This window comes from Hordeum vulgare, chromosome 5H, assembly GCF_904849725.1.
Source record: "Hordeum vulgare subsp. vulgare chromosome 5H, MorexV3_pseudomolecules_assembly, whole genome shotgun sequence".
Lineage (NCBI taxonomy): Eukaryota > Viridiplantae > Streptophyta > Magnoliopsida > Poales > Poaceae > Hordeum > Hordeum vulgare.
In genome coordinates this window covers 32,706,314-32,724,197 of record NC_058522.1, presented here as the reverse complement: position 1 = coordinate 32,724,197, position 17,884 = coordinate 32,706,314, and the positions used below count along the sequence as shown (strand labels likewise).

The window sequence follows — 17,884 nt, the reverse complement described above, 5'->3', positions numbered from 1 at the left end:
TTGGGTTGAATACTCTACCCTCGAAAACTGTTGCGATCCCCTATACTTGTGGGTTATCAAGACTCTTTTCTGGCGCCGTTGCCGGGGAGGCCTAGCTCTATTCTCTGAGTCACTTGGGATTTACGTCTGTTGATCACTGTGAGGAATCTGAGAGATCCAAACACTAAAGTCTTGCCCTCAACTACGAGGACAAGTAGGGAACTGCCATCTAGCTCTTCACTTGATTCACCTTAAGTTATGGGTAAGTTTGCGACACCACCACCTACTAGAAATTCTGATGTGTTGCCTGTGCTTGATGATGCTACTTCTGCTATCCATGATGCTTGTGATGATGCTTTGCTTGATACTACTTTGCCACTAGGTGCATTCCTTGATGCACAAATTGTTGAGTTGCTGCTGAATGTGATGATACTTCTGAAACTGCTGAAATTATTGAAGTAGAACCTGCTATTTCACCTGTTAGAACTAGCTCTCCTAGATATGAATTGCCTGATATACCTGAGGGTTATGTTATGGAGGGAGAGGTAGCTGAGGACTTTCTTGCTTGTAAGGATAGCTATGATCTTGAGAATTTATTGCGCAAGTGTAAGGAAAAATCTCTGAATGCTAGAATGAAATACGATCCTAAGTTTGCTACTTCACCCATCTTTGTAACCGATAAGGATTATGAATTCTCTGTCGATCCTGAGTTAATCACTTTGGTGGAATCTGATCCTTTTCATGGTTATGAGTCTGAAACGGTTGTAGCACATCTTACTAAGCTGAATGATATAGCCACCCTATTCACGAGTGAGGAAAAGATTCACCATTACTACATCCTTAAGTTGTTTCCTTTCTCGCTAAAGGATGATGCTAAGACTTGGTTTACTTCTCTTGCTCCTGGTTGTGTGCGTAGTCCCAGGATATGATATACTACTTCTCTGAGAAATATTTTCCTGTCCATAAGAAACAAGATGCCTTGCAGGATATATATAACTTTGTGCAAGTTGAAGAAGAGAGTCTCCCACAAGCTTGGGGGAGGCTTGTCCAGTTACTGAATGCTTTGCCTGATCACCCTCTTGAGAAGAATGAACTACTTGATATCTTTTATAATGGACTAACCGATGCTTCTAGAGACCACCTAGATAGTTGTGCTGGTTGTGTTTTCAGGGAACGAACTGTGGAACAAGCTGAAATTCTATTGAATAATATCTTGAGCAATGATAATGCTTGGACTATTCCCGAACCACCTCCGAAGCCAACTCCAAAGAAAAGAGGTATTCTATTCCTCAGTCCTGAAGATATGCAAGAAACCAAGAAATCTATGCAAGAGAAAGGTATTAAATCTAAAGATGTTAAGAATCTACCACCTATCAAAGAGATACATGGTCTTGATAACCCGACACAGGTAGTAGAGGTAAATTCTCTTCATAGATTCAATGAGAGTGATATTCCTTTTGATAAACCTGCTAGCTTATGCCTAGATGAATTTGATAACTTTGTTGCCAAACAACAAAGTTTCAATGATTATATTAGCAGATAATTGGAACAAAATGCTCGTATGCTTAGTCATTTAAGTGCTTGTGTGGATAGAAATGTCAATCATCTTAAGCTTTTGAGTAAACATGCCTCTATGGTCACTACTCAAGTAGAACAAGTACTTAAGGCTCAAAATGACTTGCTCAATGAGTTGAATGACAATTCCATTAGAGTCGTCACTAGAGGTGGTAGAATGACTCAGGAACCTTTGTATCCTGAGGGCCATCCTAAGAGAATTGAACAAGATTCTCAAGGAGTTAGCACTGATGCATCTAGTCATCCTAGTGATAGGAAGAAAAAGAAAGATGATAGGAACTAGCATGCTAGCAAACCTACTACTGTTACACCTGAGAATCCAAACGATATCTCTGTTTCTGATGCCGAAACACAATCTGGTGATGAACATGAGCCTAGTGATAGTATCGATAGTGGTGTTCATGATGATGCTCAACCTAGTAATGATAAGGATGTGGAGATTGAACCTAGTGTTGATCTTGATAACCCACAACCTAAGAACAAGAGATACGATATGAACGACTTCATTGCTAGGAAGCATGGTAAAGAAAGAGAACCATGGGTTCAGAAACCCATGCCCTTTCCTCCCAAACCATCCAAGGAAAAAGATGATGAGGATTTCGAGCGCTTTGTTGAGATTAGACCTGTCTTTCTGCAAATGCGTTTGACAGATATGCTCAAAATGTCTCCTTATGCTAAGTACATGAAAGATATTGTGACCAATAAAAGGAAGATACCTGAGGTTGAGATTTCCACCATGCTTGCCAACTACACCTTCAAGGGTGGAACTCCTAAGAAACTAGGTGATCCTCGAGTGCCCACTATACCTTGCTCCATTAAAGGAAACTACGTTAGAACTGCTTTATGCGATCTTGGAGCTGGTGTTAGTGTTATGCCTCTCTCTCTTTATCGTAGACTTGAATTGGATAAGTTGAGACCCACTGAAATGTCTTTGCAAATGGCCAACAAATCAACTTCTTTTCCTATCGGCATTTGCGAGGATGTGCCTGTTGTGGTTGCTAATGTTACCATCTTAACGGACTTTGTTATTTTGGATATTCCCGAGGATGATGGCATGGCGGTCATCCTTGGAAGACCCTTTTTAAACACTGCAGGGGCTGTTATTCATTGCGACAAAGGCAATGTCACTTTCCATGTTAATGGTAATGAGTACACGATGCACTTTCTGAAGAAACGATATCGAGTACATTGTATCAATGCTATTGAAAAAACTTCATCAATTCTTATTGGGAGCTTTGAATGCCATGTACCTACTGTCAAGATGAAGTATGATTTGCTTGTCGGGGATATGCACATCCCCATTGAGTAGTGATCATTCGAAAATTCTCCGGTTTTATGCGATTTGAAAATGTTTGTCAAGGAGACTTGATCAACCTCATTGGCGGATTTCTTTTGATGACCATGAGATGGATGACTCTAGGAGTCACAACCCTGTGTTCCAAACTTCTACATTGTGTTGTTTAGAAAAAAAAATGATAAATTTAGCTTTAGTTTTTTCCTGTTTTCTGCTTTTTGCATCCCTTAGAAAAGTTTCCCGAAAATAAAAGTTCTCCAAATGCCCTGAAAATCAAGTATGATTTTTTCTGGTATTTTTGAAAAATTCTGAGATAGAGAGCTAGTCAGGGGGATGCACCAGTGGGCCACAAGCCCAAGAGGCACGGGCACCCCCCTGGTCGCACCTCCAGGCTTGTGGGCCCCACGTGCCCCCCCCTCCACTTATTCCAGCTCCCATCTCCTTCTCCTACCTCCAGAAAAAATCATTCCACAACTCAAACTCGTGTTCTTGCTCTTCTTGCTGCGACTTTCGATCTCCTTGTGCAAAGCCCCATTCAACAAACTGTTTTGGGGGAATTGTTCCTTGGTATGTGACTCCTCCATTGGTCCAATTAGTTTTTGCTCTAGTGCCTTATTCGTTGCATATTTTTTGCTACCTTGGTGACCCTGTTCTTGAGCTTTGCATGTTAATTTTAGTTGGTCCCGGGTAGTTTTGATGCATGATATGGCCTCTAGGCATTTGTAGGAGTGGTTGCTATGAGTTTTGTTGAGCCTTGTTCACTTTTCTTTTGAGTCACTAAAAAATTCAGAAATTTTCAGAGAAAGAAAAGGAAAAGATGAGGAGGTTCCTAAGAGGCTCTTCAAGCCGTGACCCCAAGGAAGATGAAAATGAGAAGAAGAAACCCAAGTATCCGGTCCGCCGAGTTGCAGAAGTTAGAGCGTGCGAGTGGCCAAGCGATGTGTTCTTACGTGCCGCTGGTCTTTATGAGGATTTTTGTTACTTGGTGGAGAACGCAGGCCTTACCGCATTTATTGAAGATAAGTGTCCACAATACCTCCTCCTCACTAATATTTTCGTGCAAAGATTTAACTTCTATCCAAGGAAGAGTCCTCCTATGGTTGAGTTCAAGTTATATGATATCCCCCAGCGCATGTCACTTCAGGATTTTTGCAATGTTTTCAAATTACCTTATGTTGGGGATATTCATGAACCTCGTCCATGGGACTTGGAGGCTTTCATAGATACTATTTCTGTCAGAGAGGAGAGAGGAGTATCTTGCGCTAGAGTTGCTAGCATACATTTTCCCGTGCTTCGGTATTTCTCACTATTCATGGGAAAATGTTTGATTGGCCGTGGGAAAGCTGAGGCCCTTAGCTCCCCAGATCTTGCGGTTTTGCATGAAGCCCTTTATAATGATAAAACTTATAGCTTGGGCGCTATAGTGTCTCAACGGTTGAACATGAATCGTACTAAAGGCGCTATTTATGGAGGTATCTATGCTACCCGTCTTGCTAAAATTTTTGAGATACCTATTAGACTGCACGAGGAAGAAGAGATGCTTCTTCCTGAGAGATATCTACATTATGATAGCATGGTTCGCCATGACTTTCTCGATAAAGATATAAATAAGAGGATGATTTATAACCTGGTATTTAGCCAGGGTACTCGTGAGACTATTACTTTGTCTGCTCCTTCTTTGTTCAATCTTCATCTAGGCAAGTACATTATTATGCCCTCGGACATCTACACATATTGGGGCATAGCGCCACAACAGGCGCCCGTGCTCGAGCTACCAGTCGAGTACCAGACACCAGTTTATTAGTTGGAGCCAGAGGAGATCACCCAGCAGTGGCAACCTCAGTACACTCCAGAGTACCCTGGAGACGGTTATTTCCCTCCATGGGAGTAGACCAACTTAGGCCAAAAGCCTAAGCTTGGGGGAGTATGTGTTTCTCACCGATTTTATATTCATGCTTACACTTTCACTTTGATAGTCGGTGTTCACACCTTGCCACTACATCATCCATGCTAGTTTATTTCTTTTTCTCGCTTTCTTCTCGTGTGTTTGTTTAGACTAAGAAAAAAAATAGTTGTACGTTTGCTTTCCATCTTGCTTAGTGGTGTTTAAAAAAGGAAAACCCAAAAAGATTTCCCGTTCTTCTTTTGCTTGTTGGGAGCTTTCCCGTGTAAATAGTTTTCTTTTTCTTTGGGTCAAGGTAGAAGACCATGGTTAAAATGTTTAGTGGCTCTCACATGCATATCTATTTATCCGTCAAAGAGCCATATTACTTTGTCTTCTCCTTTGAGTTTGCTTGCAGGCTCCAGCTTAGCCCAATGCACGAACACTCTCATTATGATTCACATCATTCGGTCGTGCAAGTGAAAGGCAATAATGACGATATATGATGAAGTGACTGAGCCTGGAAAAGTTGGTATGAACTTGACCTATTTTGTTTTTTAAATATGACTAGCTCATCGTTCCTAATTTAGTTTTGTTATGAGAGAAACATGTTTGCAATGACAACTTAGAGATCATAGTTTCTGATGCCATGCTTAATTAGCTAGGAGCTTATAATGGTTTGTCTTGGATGCCAACATGAATTTCAAGATGATTATGGTGTAGTATGATAGGATGGTATCCTCCTTTGAATGATTCAAGTGGCTTGACTTGGCACATGTTCATGCATGTAGTTGAAACTAAATCAACATAGCCTCTATGATATTCATGTTTATGGTGATTTATGTCCTACTCATGCTTGCACTCAATGTTGGTTAATTTCAATGCATATTGATGACTGTTGTCGCTCTCTAGTTGGTCGCTTCCCAGTCTTTTGCTAGCCTTCACTTGTACTAAGCGGGAATACTGCTTGTGCATCCACTTCCATAAACCCAAAGTTGTTCTATATGAGTCCACCATACCTACCTATATGCGGTATCTACCTGTCGTTCCAAGTAAATTTGCATGTGCCACTCTCTAAACCTTCAAGTAATAATCTGTTTTGCAAGCCCAAACCGCTCATGTCGTGACAAGGGGCGATCAATATCTTCCATGCTAGGCGTGTTATCCTCGATATGTGTTTATTCACTATCACTCACGAGAAAGGGGCCGGTAATCGGAATGGCTAGTTCCATGCTCAAATCGAAAAGATAATTGCAAACAAAACTCCCCCTGGATTGTTGTTGGTATGGACGGCACCCGAGGATTCGGCTACTCGTGGAGTGTGATTGATCGGTGGTGGGGGAGTCAAAACTTTACTTTTCTGTTTGGGAACCGCCTATAGTATGTGTAGCATGGAAGATGGTGAAAACTCTTGGTCATCGCGTTAACAATGAAAGCATGCCACCCAAAATTATTTATCTCTGTCATCAAAGCTTGAGTTGTGGCACCTCTGCAAATCAATGCTTCCCTCTGCGAAGGGCCTATCTATTTATGTTTATGTTGAGTCATCCTCTCCTTATAAAAGCACCAGTTAGAGAGCACTTCCATCATTTTTCTGCTTTGTTATTAATTGTTATTGAGTATGACTGTGACTGGATCTTCTTTGCCATGAATTACAATGTTCAGTCGGCCCTTGATCTTTGAAGGTGCTCTGCATTTATGTTTTGCGGTCTCACAAAGAGCTAGCGAGATACCACCTGTTCATATTGCTTCATGATTGTTTTGATTGAAGTGTTGACGTTTGAAACTTATGATTATTGCTCGCTAGTTGAGTATGCCATTGATATGAGTACATCTTGAGACCTAAATGTCATTGCTTATGTGGTTAGCTTATGATCTTGCTGAAAATCTGAATATGAGTTAGACATAATTACAACAACAAGATTAAACAGGGTTCATATAAGTTTTCTTATGTGTCTTTCAGTTTGTCAACTGAATTTCTTGAGGACAAGCAAGGCTTTAAGCTTGGGGGAGTTGATACGTCTCCATCGTATCTACTTTTCCAAACTCTTTTGCCCTTGTTTTGGACTCTATTTTGCATGATTTGAATGGAACTAACCCTGACTGACGCTGTTTTCAGCAGAATTGACATGGTGTTGTTTTTGCGCAGAAAAAAAGTTCTCGGAATGACCTGGAAATTTACGAGGATTTTTTGTGGAATATATAAAAATATTGGCGCAAGAATTACCTGGAGGGACGAAGCGAGGAGCCCACAAGCCCAGGAGGCGCCCCCTCCCCTGGCCGCGCCTGGCAGGCTTGTGAGGCCCTCGTGGCTCCGCCGCCTCCAATTCTAGCTCTATATATTCTCTCCCGCCGAGAAAAAAATCAGAGAGAAGAGTTCATCGCGTTTTACGAGACGGAGCCGCCGCCACCACGTGTTCTTCCTCTGGAGTGCAGATCTGGAGTCCGTTCTGGGCTCCGGAGAGGGGAGATCGACGCCGTCATCATCATCAACCATCCTTCATCGCCAATTCCATGATGCTCTTCACCGTTCGTGAGTAATCTCATCGTAGGCTTGCTGGACGGTGATGGGTTGGATGAGATCTATCATGTAATCGAGTTAGTTTTGATGGGGATTGATCCCTGGTATCCACTATGTTCTGAGATTGATGTTGCTACTACTTTGCCATGCTTAATGCTTGTAACTAGGGCCCGAGTGCCATGATTTCAGATCTGAACCTATTATGTTTTCATCAATATATGTGTGTTCTTGATCCTATCTTGCAAGTTGTAGTCACCTACTATGTGTTATGACCCGGCAACCCCGGAGTGACAATAGCGGGTACCACTCCTGGAGATGACCATAGTATGAGGAGTTCATGTATTCACTAAGTGCTAATGCTTTGTTTTGGTTCTCTATTAAAAGGAGACCCTTAATATCCCATAGTTTCTATTAGGACCCCGCTGCCACGGGAGGGATGGACAATAGATGGCATGCAAGTTCTTTTCCATAAGCACGTATGACTATATACGGAATACATGCCTACATTACATTGACGAACAGGAGCTAGTTACATATCTCCCCATGTTATAACTGTTACGTGATGAATGTCAACCGACATAATTATCCATCACCGATCCAATACCTACGAGCTTTTCCTACTAGTCGTTGCTACGTTACTTTACTGTTACTGTTGTCACTGTTGCTATTGTTACCGCTACTGCTGTCACTACTACTACTGTTACCGCTGCTACTGTTGCTATCACACTACTGTGCTACTGAAACTTTCAGGTGTGGTTGAATTGACAACTCAAGTGCTAATACTCGAGAATATTCTTTTGCTTCCCCTTGGGTCGAATCAACAAATTTGGGTTGAATACTCTACCCTCGAAAACTGTTGCGATCCCCTATACTTGTGGGTTATCATTGGTCCTTCCTGGTTGCCTTGTTCAGCTTCCTGTAATCAATACACATTCTATATCCAATAATAATTCTTTGAGGTATTAGTTCATTCTTATCATTAGGAACCACAGTCGTACCTCCTTTCTTGGGAACACAATGTACCGGACTTACCCACTTACTATCAGCTATAGGGTAGATAATACATGCAGCCAGAAGCTTGAGGATTTCGGTCCTCACAACATCCTTCATCTTCGGGTTCAACCGTCGTTGATGATCAACAACCGGTTTAGCATCAGGCTCTAGATTGATAGTATGCTGACAAATAGATGGACTAATCCCCTTAAGATCATCAAGGGTATAGCCAATAGCGCCTCAGTATTTACGAAGGACTTCCAATAATCGCTCTTCTTCATATTCTGAAAGGTTAGAATTGATAATAACAGGATATACTTTCTTTTCATCCAAATAAATATACTTGAGCGTACTGGGAAGAGGTTTGAGATCAAATGCCGGGTCTTCTTTTGGTTTCGATAAAATTCCCAAAGGCTCAACCAGAAGGTTGTGCTTCAGGATAGCAGGTTGTCTCAAGAATATGTCATCTAGCTCATTCCTTTCGTGCATATGCATATCATTCTCGTGGTCTTCCATAAATTGTTGCAAAGGATTGTTAGGAGGAATAGAAATAGAAGCAATCTCTTAAATAATTTTATCGTTACTAGGCAGATCAGTACCACGAGTTTTCTTCAAGAATTTAGAAAAGTTAAATTCATATGGCTCACCATTAAATTCAACAGATACTTTTCCTTTCCTGCAATCTATAATAGCTCCACAAGTTTTAAGAAAAGGCCTACCAAAGATAATAGGGCAAAAACTATCTTGCACTGAACCAAGTACTAGAAAGTCGGTAGGATATTTTACCTTTCCACATAGAACTTCAACATCTCGCACAATTCCAATAGGAGAGATAGTTTCTTTGTTTGCAAGATGAATAATAACATCCACTTCTTCAATTTCACATGGTAGAATCTCATTCATGATCTCTTAATAAAGTGAAAAAGGAATAGCACTAGCACAGGATCCCAAATCACATAGCCCATAATAATTATGATCTCCTATTTTAACAGATACAACTGGAGTACCTGAAATTGGGCCTTTATTCTTGGTTGTAGCAAGGTTAGTAGAAACAACACAAAAAATTATATTGGAATCCTCAGTATTACTAGTAACAAGATCCTTGACTAATGCAACTTGAGGATCGACTTTAATCAGGTCCTCATTCTTGTCAGTCGTTCTTTCACTTTTATTCAATATGCCTGTGACAAAAGAATGCTCCCTCATCCTTGCGGGAAAAGGGGGCTTTTCATATACAACTGCATGCAAGATAGGGTCAACAACATTAGTATCAATAGGTAATTCCTTAAAAGGTTTATGGTGTTGATCCTCCTTCTTCTTAGAAGAGTCAATATGAGAGGCAAAGTCTTTGCAAAAATCAATTAGAAGCTGGCAATCAAGACCAATCTTACCAGAAAAGGTATTAACGTAATCAGTTTCCACATAGCTCTCAATGTAATCATGCTCATAATTTATAACGGGTTCAATACCTTTATCAATCTCCCAATCTTCAGTGTTCTTCTTGATCCTTTCAATAAGATCCCACTTAGCTTCAGTGCTTTTGTTGGAGAATGCCCCACTAGAGGAGGCATCAAGCATCTCTTTATCTTGACGAGAAAGCCTTGCATAAAAATTTGTAAGAATTTCTTTGGAGAGCTCATGATTGGGACATTTGAGCATTAAGGACTTCAGTCTCCCCCAATATTGAGCGATGCTTTCTCCCTCATGAGACAAAAAGTTATAAATATAGTTCATGTCTCGATGTATTTCATGAAAAGGATAAAACTTTGCATAAAGGAGAGGCATAAGATCTTGCCAATTTAGTAAATGAGAGTCATCAAGAAGCCTATACCAATCCAAAGCCTTATATTTCAATGATAGAGAGAATAGCTTTCTCATAAAAAAATCCATCGATATACCTGCAAGCTTAAATAAGGAGCATAGTTGTGAAAGATATAGCAAGTGTTCACCTGGATGTCTATCTCCTGCATATGGATTAGCCAAGACACAATCAATAATATCAGTTGGTATTTTAAAGGGCACAATTTCAGTAGGTGGGGGAGGCTTCTAAACCACAATAGCGTTGGGGCGGTTCCCCATAAGCAACAAACCAAGAGCAGAGTTGTCCATAGGGACAAAAACCGGAAACAGTAAAACAAAAACAACATGTACAGCGTAAAGGTTTCCTTACCAATAGCGCTACACTCCCCGGCAACAGCGCCAGAAAATGGTCTTGATGACCCACAAGTGTAGGGGATCCACCATAGCCTTTTCGATAAGTAAGAGTGTCGAACCCAACAAGGAGCAGAAGGTACTCACAAGTTATCTTGAGCAAGGAATAACAACAAGTACTGAAAGGTACTTTTTATGGGTTTTCTAGTAATAACAACAAGGAAATAAATATAAGTAAAGTAAATGGTGCCGAGGTGCAGCAAGTTGCCCAATCCTTTTGAATACAAAGGATAAGCCAAGGGACTATACTTATAAATACTAAGACGTTCCTGAGGACACTCGAGAGAGAAATTCAAGCGCTTTCGCCATATTCCGTCTAGTACTATGTTTTGTATTGGTAAGTGTTATGTGGGTGGATCTTAACTAGTGCACCGTCTAGGCTAAGACAAGTACACTCTTATGATTAATCCCTCTTGCAAGCACCCGCAAATAAAGAGAGAAATTAAGGCAAATCCTAACCATAGCAATAAGCTTTAGAATCCAATACTCCCTCATGCAAAAGTATGCGAACTGAGGTTCAAGTTTCTGTCACTCCGGCAACCCACCATAAGAATTCTTTACACACGACGCATTCACCTAGGTCCTTAAAAAGGTGAAGTGTTATGTAGTCGACGTTCACATAACAACACTAGAATAAAAACACCACAACTTAAATATCAATCAACACATATTACTTTAACATCGTATGACTACTAGCATCTAGACTTTTCCCATGTCCGCAAGAACTAACAGAACTACTCACAAGACATAAAACAGATCATGATTAGAGGTGATGAAAATATGATTAACAATCTGGTCATAACAATAATTCTCCAACAAAACTAGCATTCACCACAAAAGAGTAATCAACACGGGTAGAGTAGAGGGGATGAATAGTGCAATGTACAACTCCGATTGCAATGGTGAAGTAGATGGGATGAAGATGGAGATGGTGCTAGTGATGGTGATTATGATCTCGATGATGCCCGTGACGATGGTGATGATGATGAGGACGATCTCCCCCTCCGGGAGGAGTTCTCCCTGGCGGAATCTGCCCGCCGGAAAGGTCTTTTCTTTTCTGTAGGTTTACGCCGCGGAGCGGCGGTGGAACTGCGGAAACTCTTCTATCCCCGTAACTTTTAGGTCAAGAGGATGATATAGGCCAAACGAGAGCGTCGGAGGCGAGACCCACCACCCAGGCGGCCTAGGGGTGGCCCGCGCCAGCAGGTTGCCTGGGTGACCTGTGTCCCCCCTTCGGCCCTCCTTCAGCGAGTCTTCGTGATCTATTCGGAAACTCCTTTCGTCGAAATTTCAGCGCAGTTGGAGATGTTCTGATATAGTAACTCTTCGTGCTATTTTCTATGCTGAATCTTGCGTGTGCTGTTTCGGCACCGGAAAGTTGTAAACTGTGTAAAATAAGCCAAAACACTATAGTTACATAATCATAATGTGAAATATATCAATGAATAGAGACAAATTATGATACAAAATAGTGATACATTTTGTACGTATCAATGGTCCGTACCAGAGTGGTACGGCAACCCTGTCATGGAAATCATGTTGTTGGACAACAGTGAACCTTCGAACTATGAAGAAGCGATGGCGGGCCCGGATTCCAACAAATGGTTTGAGGCCATGAAATCCGAGATAGAATCCATGTATGAGAACAAAGTATGGACTTTGGTGGACTTGCCCGATGATCAGCGAGCCATAGACAATAAATGGATTTTTAAGAAGAAGACTAACGCGTATGGTAATGCGACCATCTATAAGCCTCGACTTGTCGCTAAGGGTTATCGACAAGTTCAAGGGATTGACTACGATGACACCTTCTCACCCGTAACGATGCTGAAGTCGGTCTGAATCATGTTAGCAATTGCCGGATTTTATGATTATGAAATCTAGCAAATGGATGTCAAAACAGTATTCCTGAACGTCTTTCTTAAAGAAGAATTGTATATGATACAACCGGAAGGTTTTGTCGATCCTAACAATGCTAAGAAGGCATGCAAGCTCCAATGCTCCATCTATGGGCCGGCGCAAGCATCTCGGAGTTGGAACATTCGCTTTGATGAGGTGATAAAAGTGGTTGGGTTTATACAGACTTATGGAGAAGCCTATATTTACAAGAAAGTGAGTGGGAGCTCTGTAGCATTTCTCATATTATATGTGGATGACATATTGTTGATGGGAAATGATATAGAACTATTGGAAAGCATCAAGGCCTATTTGAATAAGAGTTTTTCAATGAAGGACCTTGGAGAAGTTGCTTCCATATTAGGCATCAAGATCTATAGAGATAGACCGAGACGCCTCATAGGTCTTTCACAAAACACATACCTTGACAAGATATTGAAGAAGTTCAATATGGATAAGGCTAAGAAGGGGTTCTTTCCTGTATTACAAGGTGTGAGGTTGAGTACGACTCAACGCCCGACCACGGCGGAAGATAGAGAAAAGATGAGTATCGTCCCCTATGCTCCACCCATAGGCTCTATCATGTATGCCATGTTGTGTACCAGACCTGATGCGAACCTTGCCATATGTTTGGTAGGGAGGTACCAGAGTGATCCAGGAGTGGATCACTGGACAGCGGTCAAGAATATGCTAAAGTACGTGAAAAGGACTAAAGAAATGTTTCACGTTTATGGAGGTGCCGAAGAGCTCATTGTAAAGGGTTACGTTGATGCTTGCTTCGACACAGATCCGGATGACTATAAGTCACAAACCAGATATGTGTATATTTTGAATAATGGGGCAGTTAGCTGGTGCAGTTGCAAGCAAAGCGTCGTGGCGGCAACTACATGTGAAGCAGAGTACATAGCTGCTTCAGAAGCAGCATAGGAAGGAGTCTAGATGAAGGAGTTCATCACCGAACTAGGAGTGATTCCAAGTGTGTCGGGCCCAATAACTCTGTTCTCTCACAACACTTGAGCTATTGCCATTGCAAAGGAGCCCAGGTTTCACAAGGAGACTGATACATCTCAAACGTATCTACAATTTTTGATGGTTTCACGCTGTTATCTTGTCTTCTTTGGTTGTTTTATGTACCTTTTATATCTTTTTTGGGACTAACTTATTAATTCAGTGCCAAGTGCCAGTTCCTGTTTTTTCCGTGTTTTTGACTCTTTTCAGATCTGATTTTGGAACGGAGTCCAAACCGAAGAAAAACACCGAAATGATTTTTTCCCGAATGGAAGAAGATCAGGGGGCCTTTGGGCCAAGCCAGGTGGGCTCCAGGGAGCCCACCAGGGGGGAGGCGGCGGTGGGCAGGCTTGTAGCCTCCCTGGCCACCCCCCCTGACCTAGATCTTTGGCCTATAAATTCCTAAATAGTCCGCAAAAAATCAGGGGAGCCTCGAAAATACTTTTCTGCCGCCGCAAGCTTCCGTTTCCGTGAGATCTCATCTGGAGACCCTTCCCGGCGCCCTGCCGGAGGGGACTTTGGAGTTGGAGGGCTTCTTCATCATCATCATCGCCCCTCCAATGACTCGTGAGTAGTTCACTTCAGACCTACGGGTCCGTAGTTAGTAGCTAAATGGCTTCTTCTCTCTCACTACGGGAATCGGGTAATTTGCCGTCTTTTAAGATCTTTGCCGTCAGCTTTTTTCGTGGATGACAGCAAAGATCATTTTTGCCGTCTATAATAAAAAACTGTTGACGGCAAAGAATGACTGATGGCAAAGACATATTTTGTCGTCTATAGTCAAAATTGCTGAAGGCAAAGGAATATTTTGTCGTCTGTAATAGAAACAGATGACGGCTAAGACAAATTTTGCCGTCTCTAATAAAAACAGATGACGGCCAAAATATTTTGCCGTCTATGATAAAAACAGATGACGGCGAAGGAAAATTTTGCAGTCTGTAATAGAAACAAATGACGGCAAAAAAGAAAACATGCCACAGATTGATGCCACGGATCCGAGATGTGGCACACATCCACCACACCACCGCATCTATCCCTGCACTATCCACTCCACCCCTCATTCAGCCGGCCACGCCCCCACCCACGATGCGCACCCACGCCCGCATCTCGTGTGCACCCGCTAGGGTTACACGCCGCCGCCGCCGGTCCTAGCCTCTGCCAATCCGCCGCAGGTCCAATCCTCCGCCAAGCCGCCGTCGCTGTCGGTCCCAGCCTTCACCGAGGTGCCACTGTCGGTCCCTACCTCAGCCGGTCCCAACCTCCACCGCCGCATTCTTCGTCGCCCCTCACACGACGCCTCCGCCGCCACATTCTTCCCCACCCCCTCCCGTGATGCCTCCACCCCGTCTGCCACGTCCTACCCGTCCTACGACCACCGGTTCCCCACGCTCATGGACATCACCCTCGTGGTTGGCTCCAGGGAGAAGGGCGCCGCGTGCGTGGACGGGACCCCGCCTGGGTACCACTGGCTCCCGGGGTTTTGGGACGGGTCCGACAAGTGGCTCCTCCACTTGGAGGTGATGGCCAGCTTCTCTACCCGCTATCTGTTTGATGTTATGTGTCAACGGAGATGACTGAAGCTTTGTTTTAGTGTTGGCCTACAGGGTGGAAGCTGGTGTAGGAACCTGACATGGTGCACTCAGCGCAAGGAGACAAATCTAGGTTCCTCTGACCACATGGAAACGCGGGCCGAGTTCGTCGGCATCTTGAGCAACGATGCATTGCAGAATCCAGGTACTTTCTGGTTTCAAAGCCACGATTCCTGATGAACTGAATACACAACCCTATTTCCAGTGTCCAAAGTTTAGTGTGTAAATGAGTGAGGACTTGTTCTGATGTTCTTTAGTTTGGTATATAAATGAGCAGTCTGCTCAGTTCGTTATCTTGCTTGCAGTCTGATGTTCTTCAGTTTGGTATATAAATGAGCAGTCTGATTTTTTTAGATTGATTTATGATCATCATAAAGGATTGTCATTGATTTACTCCATGTAATGTTCGGACCTTTTCCTGACTGGACTAGGCATTGCATATATGTAATATCGTGTTGTTCTAGTTGGATTCAAGGAACCTTTGGTTGCGTGGGAGCCATCTTTCTGATACACTCTGTGTGCTGATATCATAGAGGCACCACACTTAGACATCCGCTGAAAATTATTTTGTCTCAACCTGCTGACTTTTACAATTGGAATAAAGTGAAGGTAAGGTATTGTGATGGTGCACATGTGTATTGACTGTGATGACTTCCGTGCACTTGTACCAAGAAATGTATTATTAAGTAGATAGGTTCTCAAGTCACGCACTTTGTATCAAGAAATTTAACTTCCGAGTCAGCTATATATATTATTCTGTATTGAACATAGTCTGAAATAATGGCTTTTATGAAAAAGATATACATATTCTGTAGTTGTGTGAGGTCTACTTCAAAGTTCTATATGATAAAACATATGTAACAGTAATAATATCCTTCTAAATTTTTGTCTGATATGTCCCAATGAGTGCACCATTGCTTGTAGATAGTTTTTTCATGACTCCAACACGTGCCTACCAGGACGGTGCTCCTGAACCTGGTGGTTGCGCGACATACGCCTGTGGCGGCCCAACCCTAGCACGACAGTGGCTCACCTCTGGTGGTTTCCTAGACGGTGGTGGATGGCTCCCCCACAACCGCGGTGTCAGCCGTGCATGGCATCTACTTCAAAAATCTCATGGTGAGCTTCATTCCCTCCCTTCTTCCTCCTCTGCCTCCCTCCTATCTGTTCTGAAGCCCATGTCCTTCATGCAACAGTAGTAGCATGCTCCGATTCATGGCCACCGAGTCATTTCTTATAGCAACTCGAAATCTCTAGCTATGTCCTTTCTAGATTTTTGTCATTAGATTTGCTATCAACCCAATAACTGGATTTTGGTCAGTCAAGTCCTGATTGGTCTTTATCTAAATGGTTGAAGAGCATATACACATGTGCTCTTTCATTCCGAATTTTTTTCCTTTGACATCCTTTACATGCTTAGTATTTATGACTCTTGAGGTAATTGAAAACCTTAATTCTTAGTGTCCACTATACTTTAGTGATTAGTTGTGGCGTGTTATTTCAATTATAACACAACTAAAAATATTTATTGATGTCTTTTCTGCTTTTGACATATAAATTCCTGAATCGTTGTGAGATGATTCGTGATTTGGTATTTATCTAGAATGGGTGGAGAACCTGTTGCCACGTGCTATTTTTTTAAATTGTATTTGTTTGCATTGACGGGCAGAAACTGTTAGCACAATCGACATGGGAACATTCATGGCGTTTGTATTAGCTTGATTTTTAAAAGCCACATTCATTAGTTTATTTTTGCCCGCATTCATGGTTCTAATATTAGCTTCATTTTAAACCAACATTAATTAGTATAATGTTTAATGTTTGCAAGTGCTTGACAAGTTTATTTCATTGATAAAAAATGCCTTTAGTATGATGAATGATGCTCTCGAGTCTGAATCTATTTGCTATGATGAATCTAAGTCAAAACCGATTTCTTGTTTGGTTAATTGCAGGGGACACATGAAGAAGGGATGGAGCTTCAGCGACGACTCGTCACACTGAGCTACAGGCAACCTGATGCAGCGTTTTCATCCCCTCGACAAGACGAGTAGTTCTGCTTCGTCTCCTTTCCAGTAGCATAGTTGTAGCTTAGCATGTGTGTAGAGCCTGATGGTCGCAAGGGCTCCTAGATTGTACATGACTTGAAGATGCCCAGCTAGATGTGATACTTTGTGAACTCATATGCGCACCCTATGATATATATGGATATTTGATATGTATGATTTTGTTTCCATGGATCATTGTTATTATATTTGTGATATATGTTGTATATTGAACTCCTGAGATAGGTTTTTATTTAAAAGAATATGTACAAATCACCATCAGCCTGATTCAAGAAAACAATTTTGTTGTCTTGTACCTGTGCAGCAGACGGCAAACAACATACCTCTTTGCCGTCTGTGATATCGTCAAGCAGACGGAAAAAATGACTAACGTCGTCCGTTAGCTAGGCCGTTCCGTCTTCCTACCAAATATTTGCCATCCACTAGCCCAAAAGACGGCAACATAATTTCACTAACGGTAAAAAATTTGCCGTCTGCTCTCCCGGCCGCTGACGGCAAAGACACCCTTTGCGAGCACATGGGTTGACGACATTTTTTGCCGTCATGGGCTGACGGCAAAAATTTTGCCTACTGTAATTCTCTCTTTGCCGTCTGTAGCATCCTGACGGCAAAATGCCAGATTCCTGTAGTGTGTCTGGGATCTTCAATACAAAGTTCTCCATGATCTTCATGGAGATCTATCTGATGTAATCTTCTTTGGCGGTGTGTTTGTTGAGATCCGATGAATTGTGGATTTGTGCTCAGATTATCTATGATATATATTTGAGTCTTTGCTGATTTCTTATATGCATGATTTGATATCCTTATAAGTCTCTCCGAGTCTTGGGTTTTGTTTGGCCAACTAGATCTATGATTCTTGCAATGGGATAAGTG

At 42.1% G+C, this 17,884-nt stretch overlaps 1 protein-coding gene across 1 annotated transcript in view; it reads left to right on the top strand.

The window, feature by feature from the left end:
• Window positions 1-15,590, top strand: part of LOC123396264 (pectin acetylesterase 10-like) — a 31,222-nt gene extending 15,632 nt beyond the window's left edge. The window contains exons 2-4 of the mRNA XM_045091256.1: window positions 14,484-14,876; window positions 14,964-15,090; window positions 15,529-15,590. Of these exons, the coding sequence (XP_044947191.1) occupies window positions 14,484-14,876; window positions 14,964-15,090; window positions 15,529-15,590 (582 nt within the window). The remainder of the gene's footprint in view (window positions 1-14,483; window positions 14,877-14,963; window positions 15,091-15,528) is intronic.
• The last annotated feature ends 2,294 nt before the right edge of the window (window positions 15,591-17,884 follow it).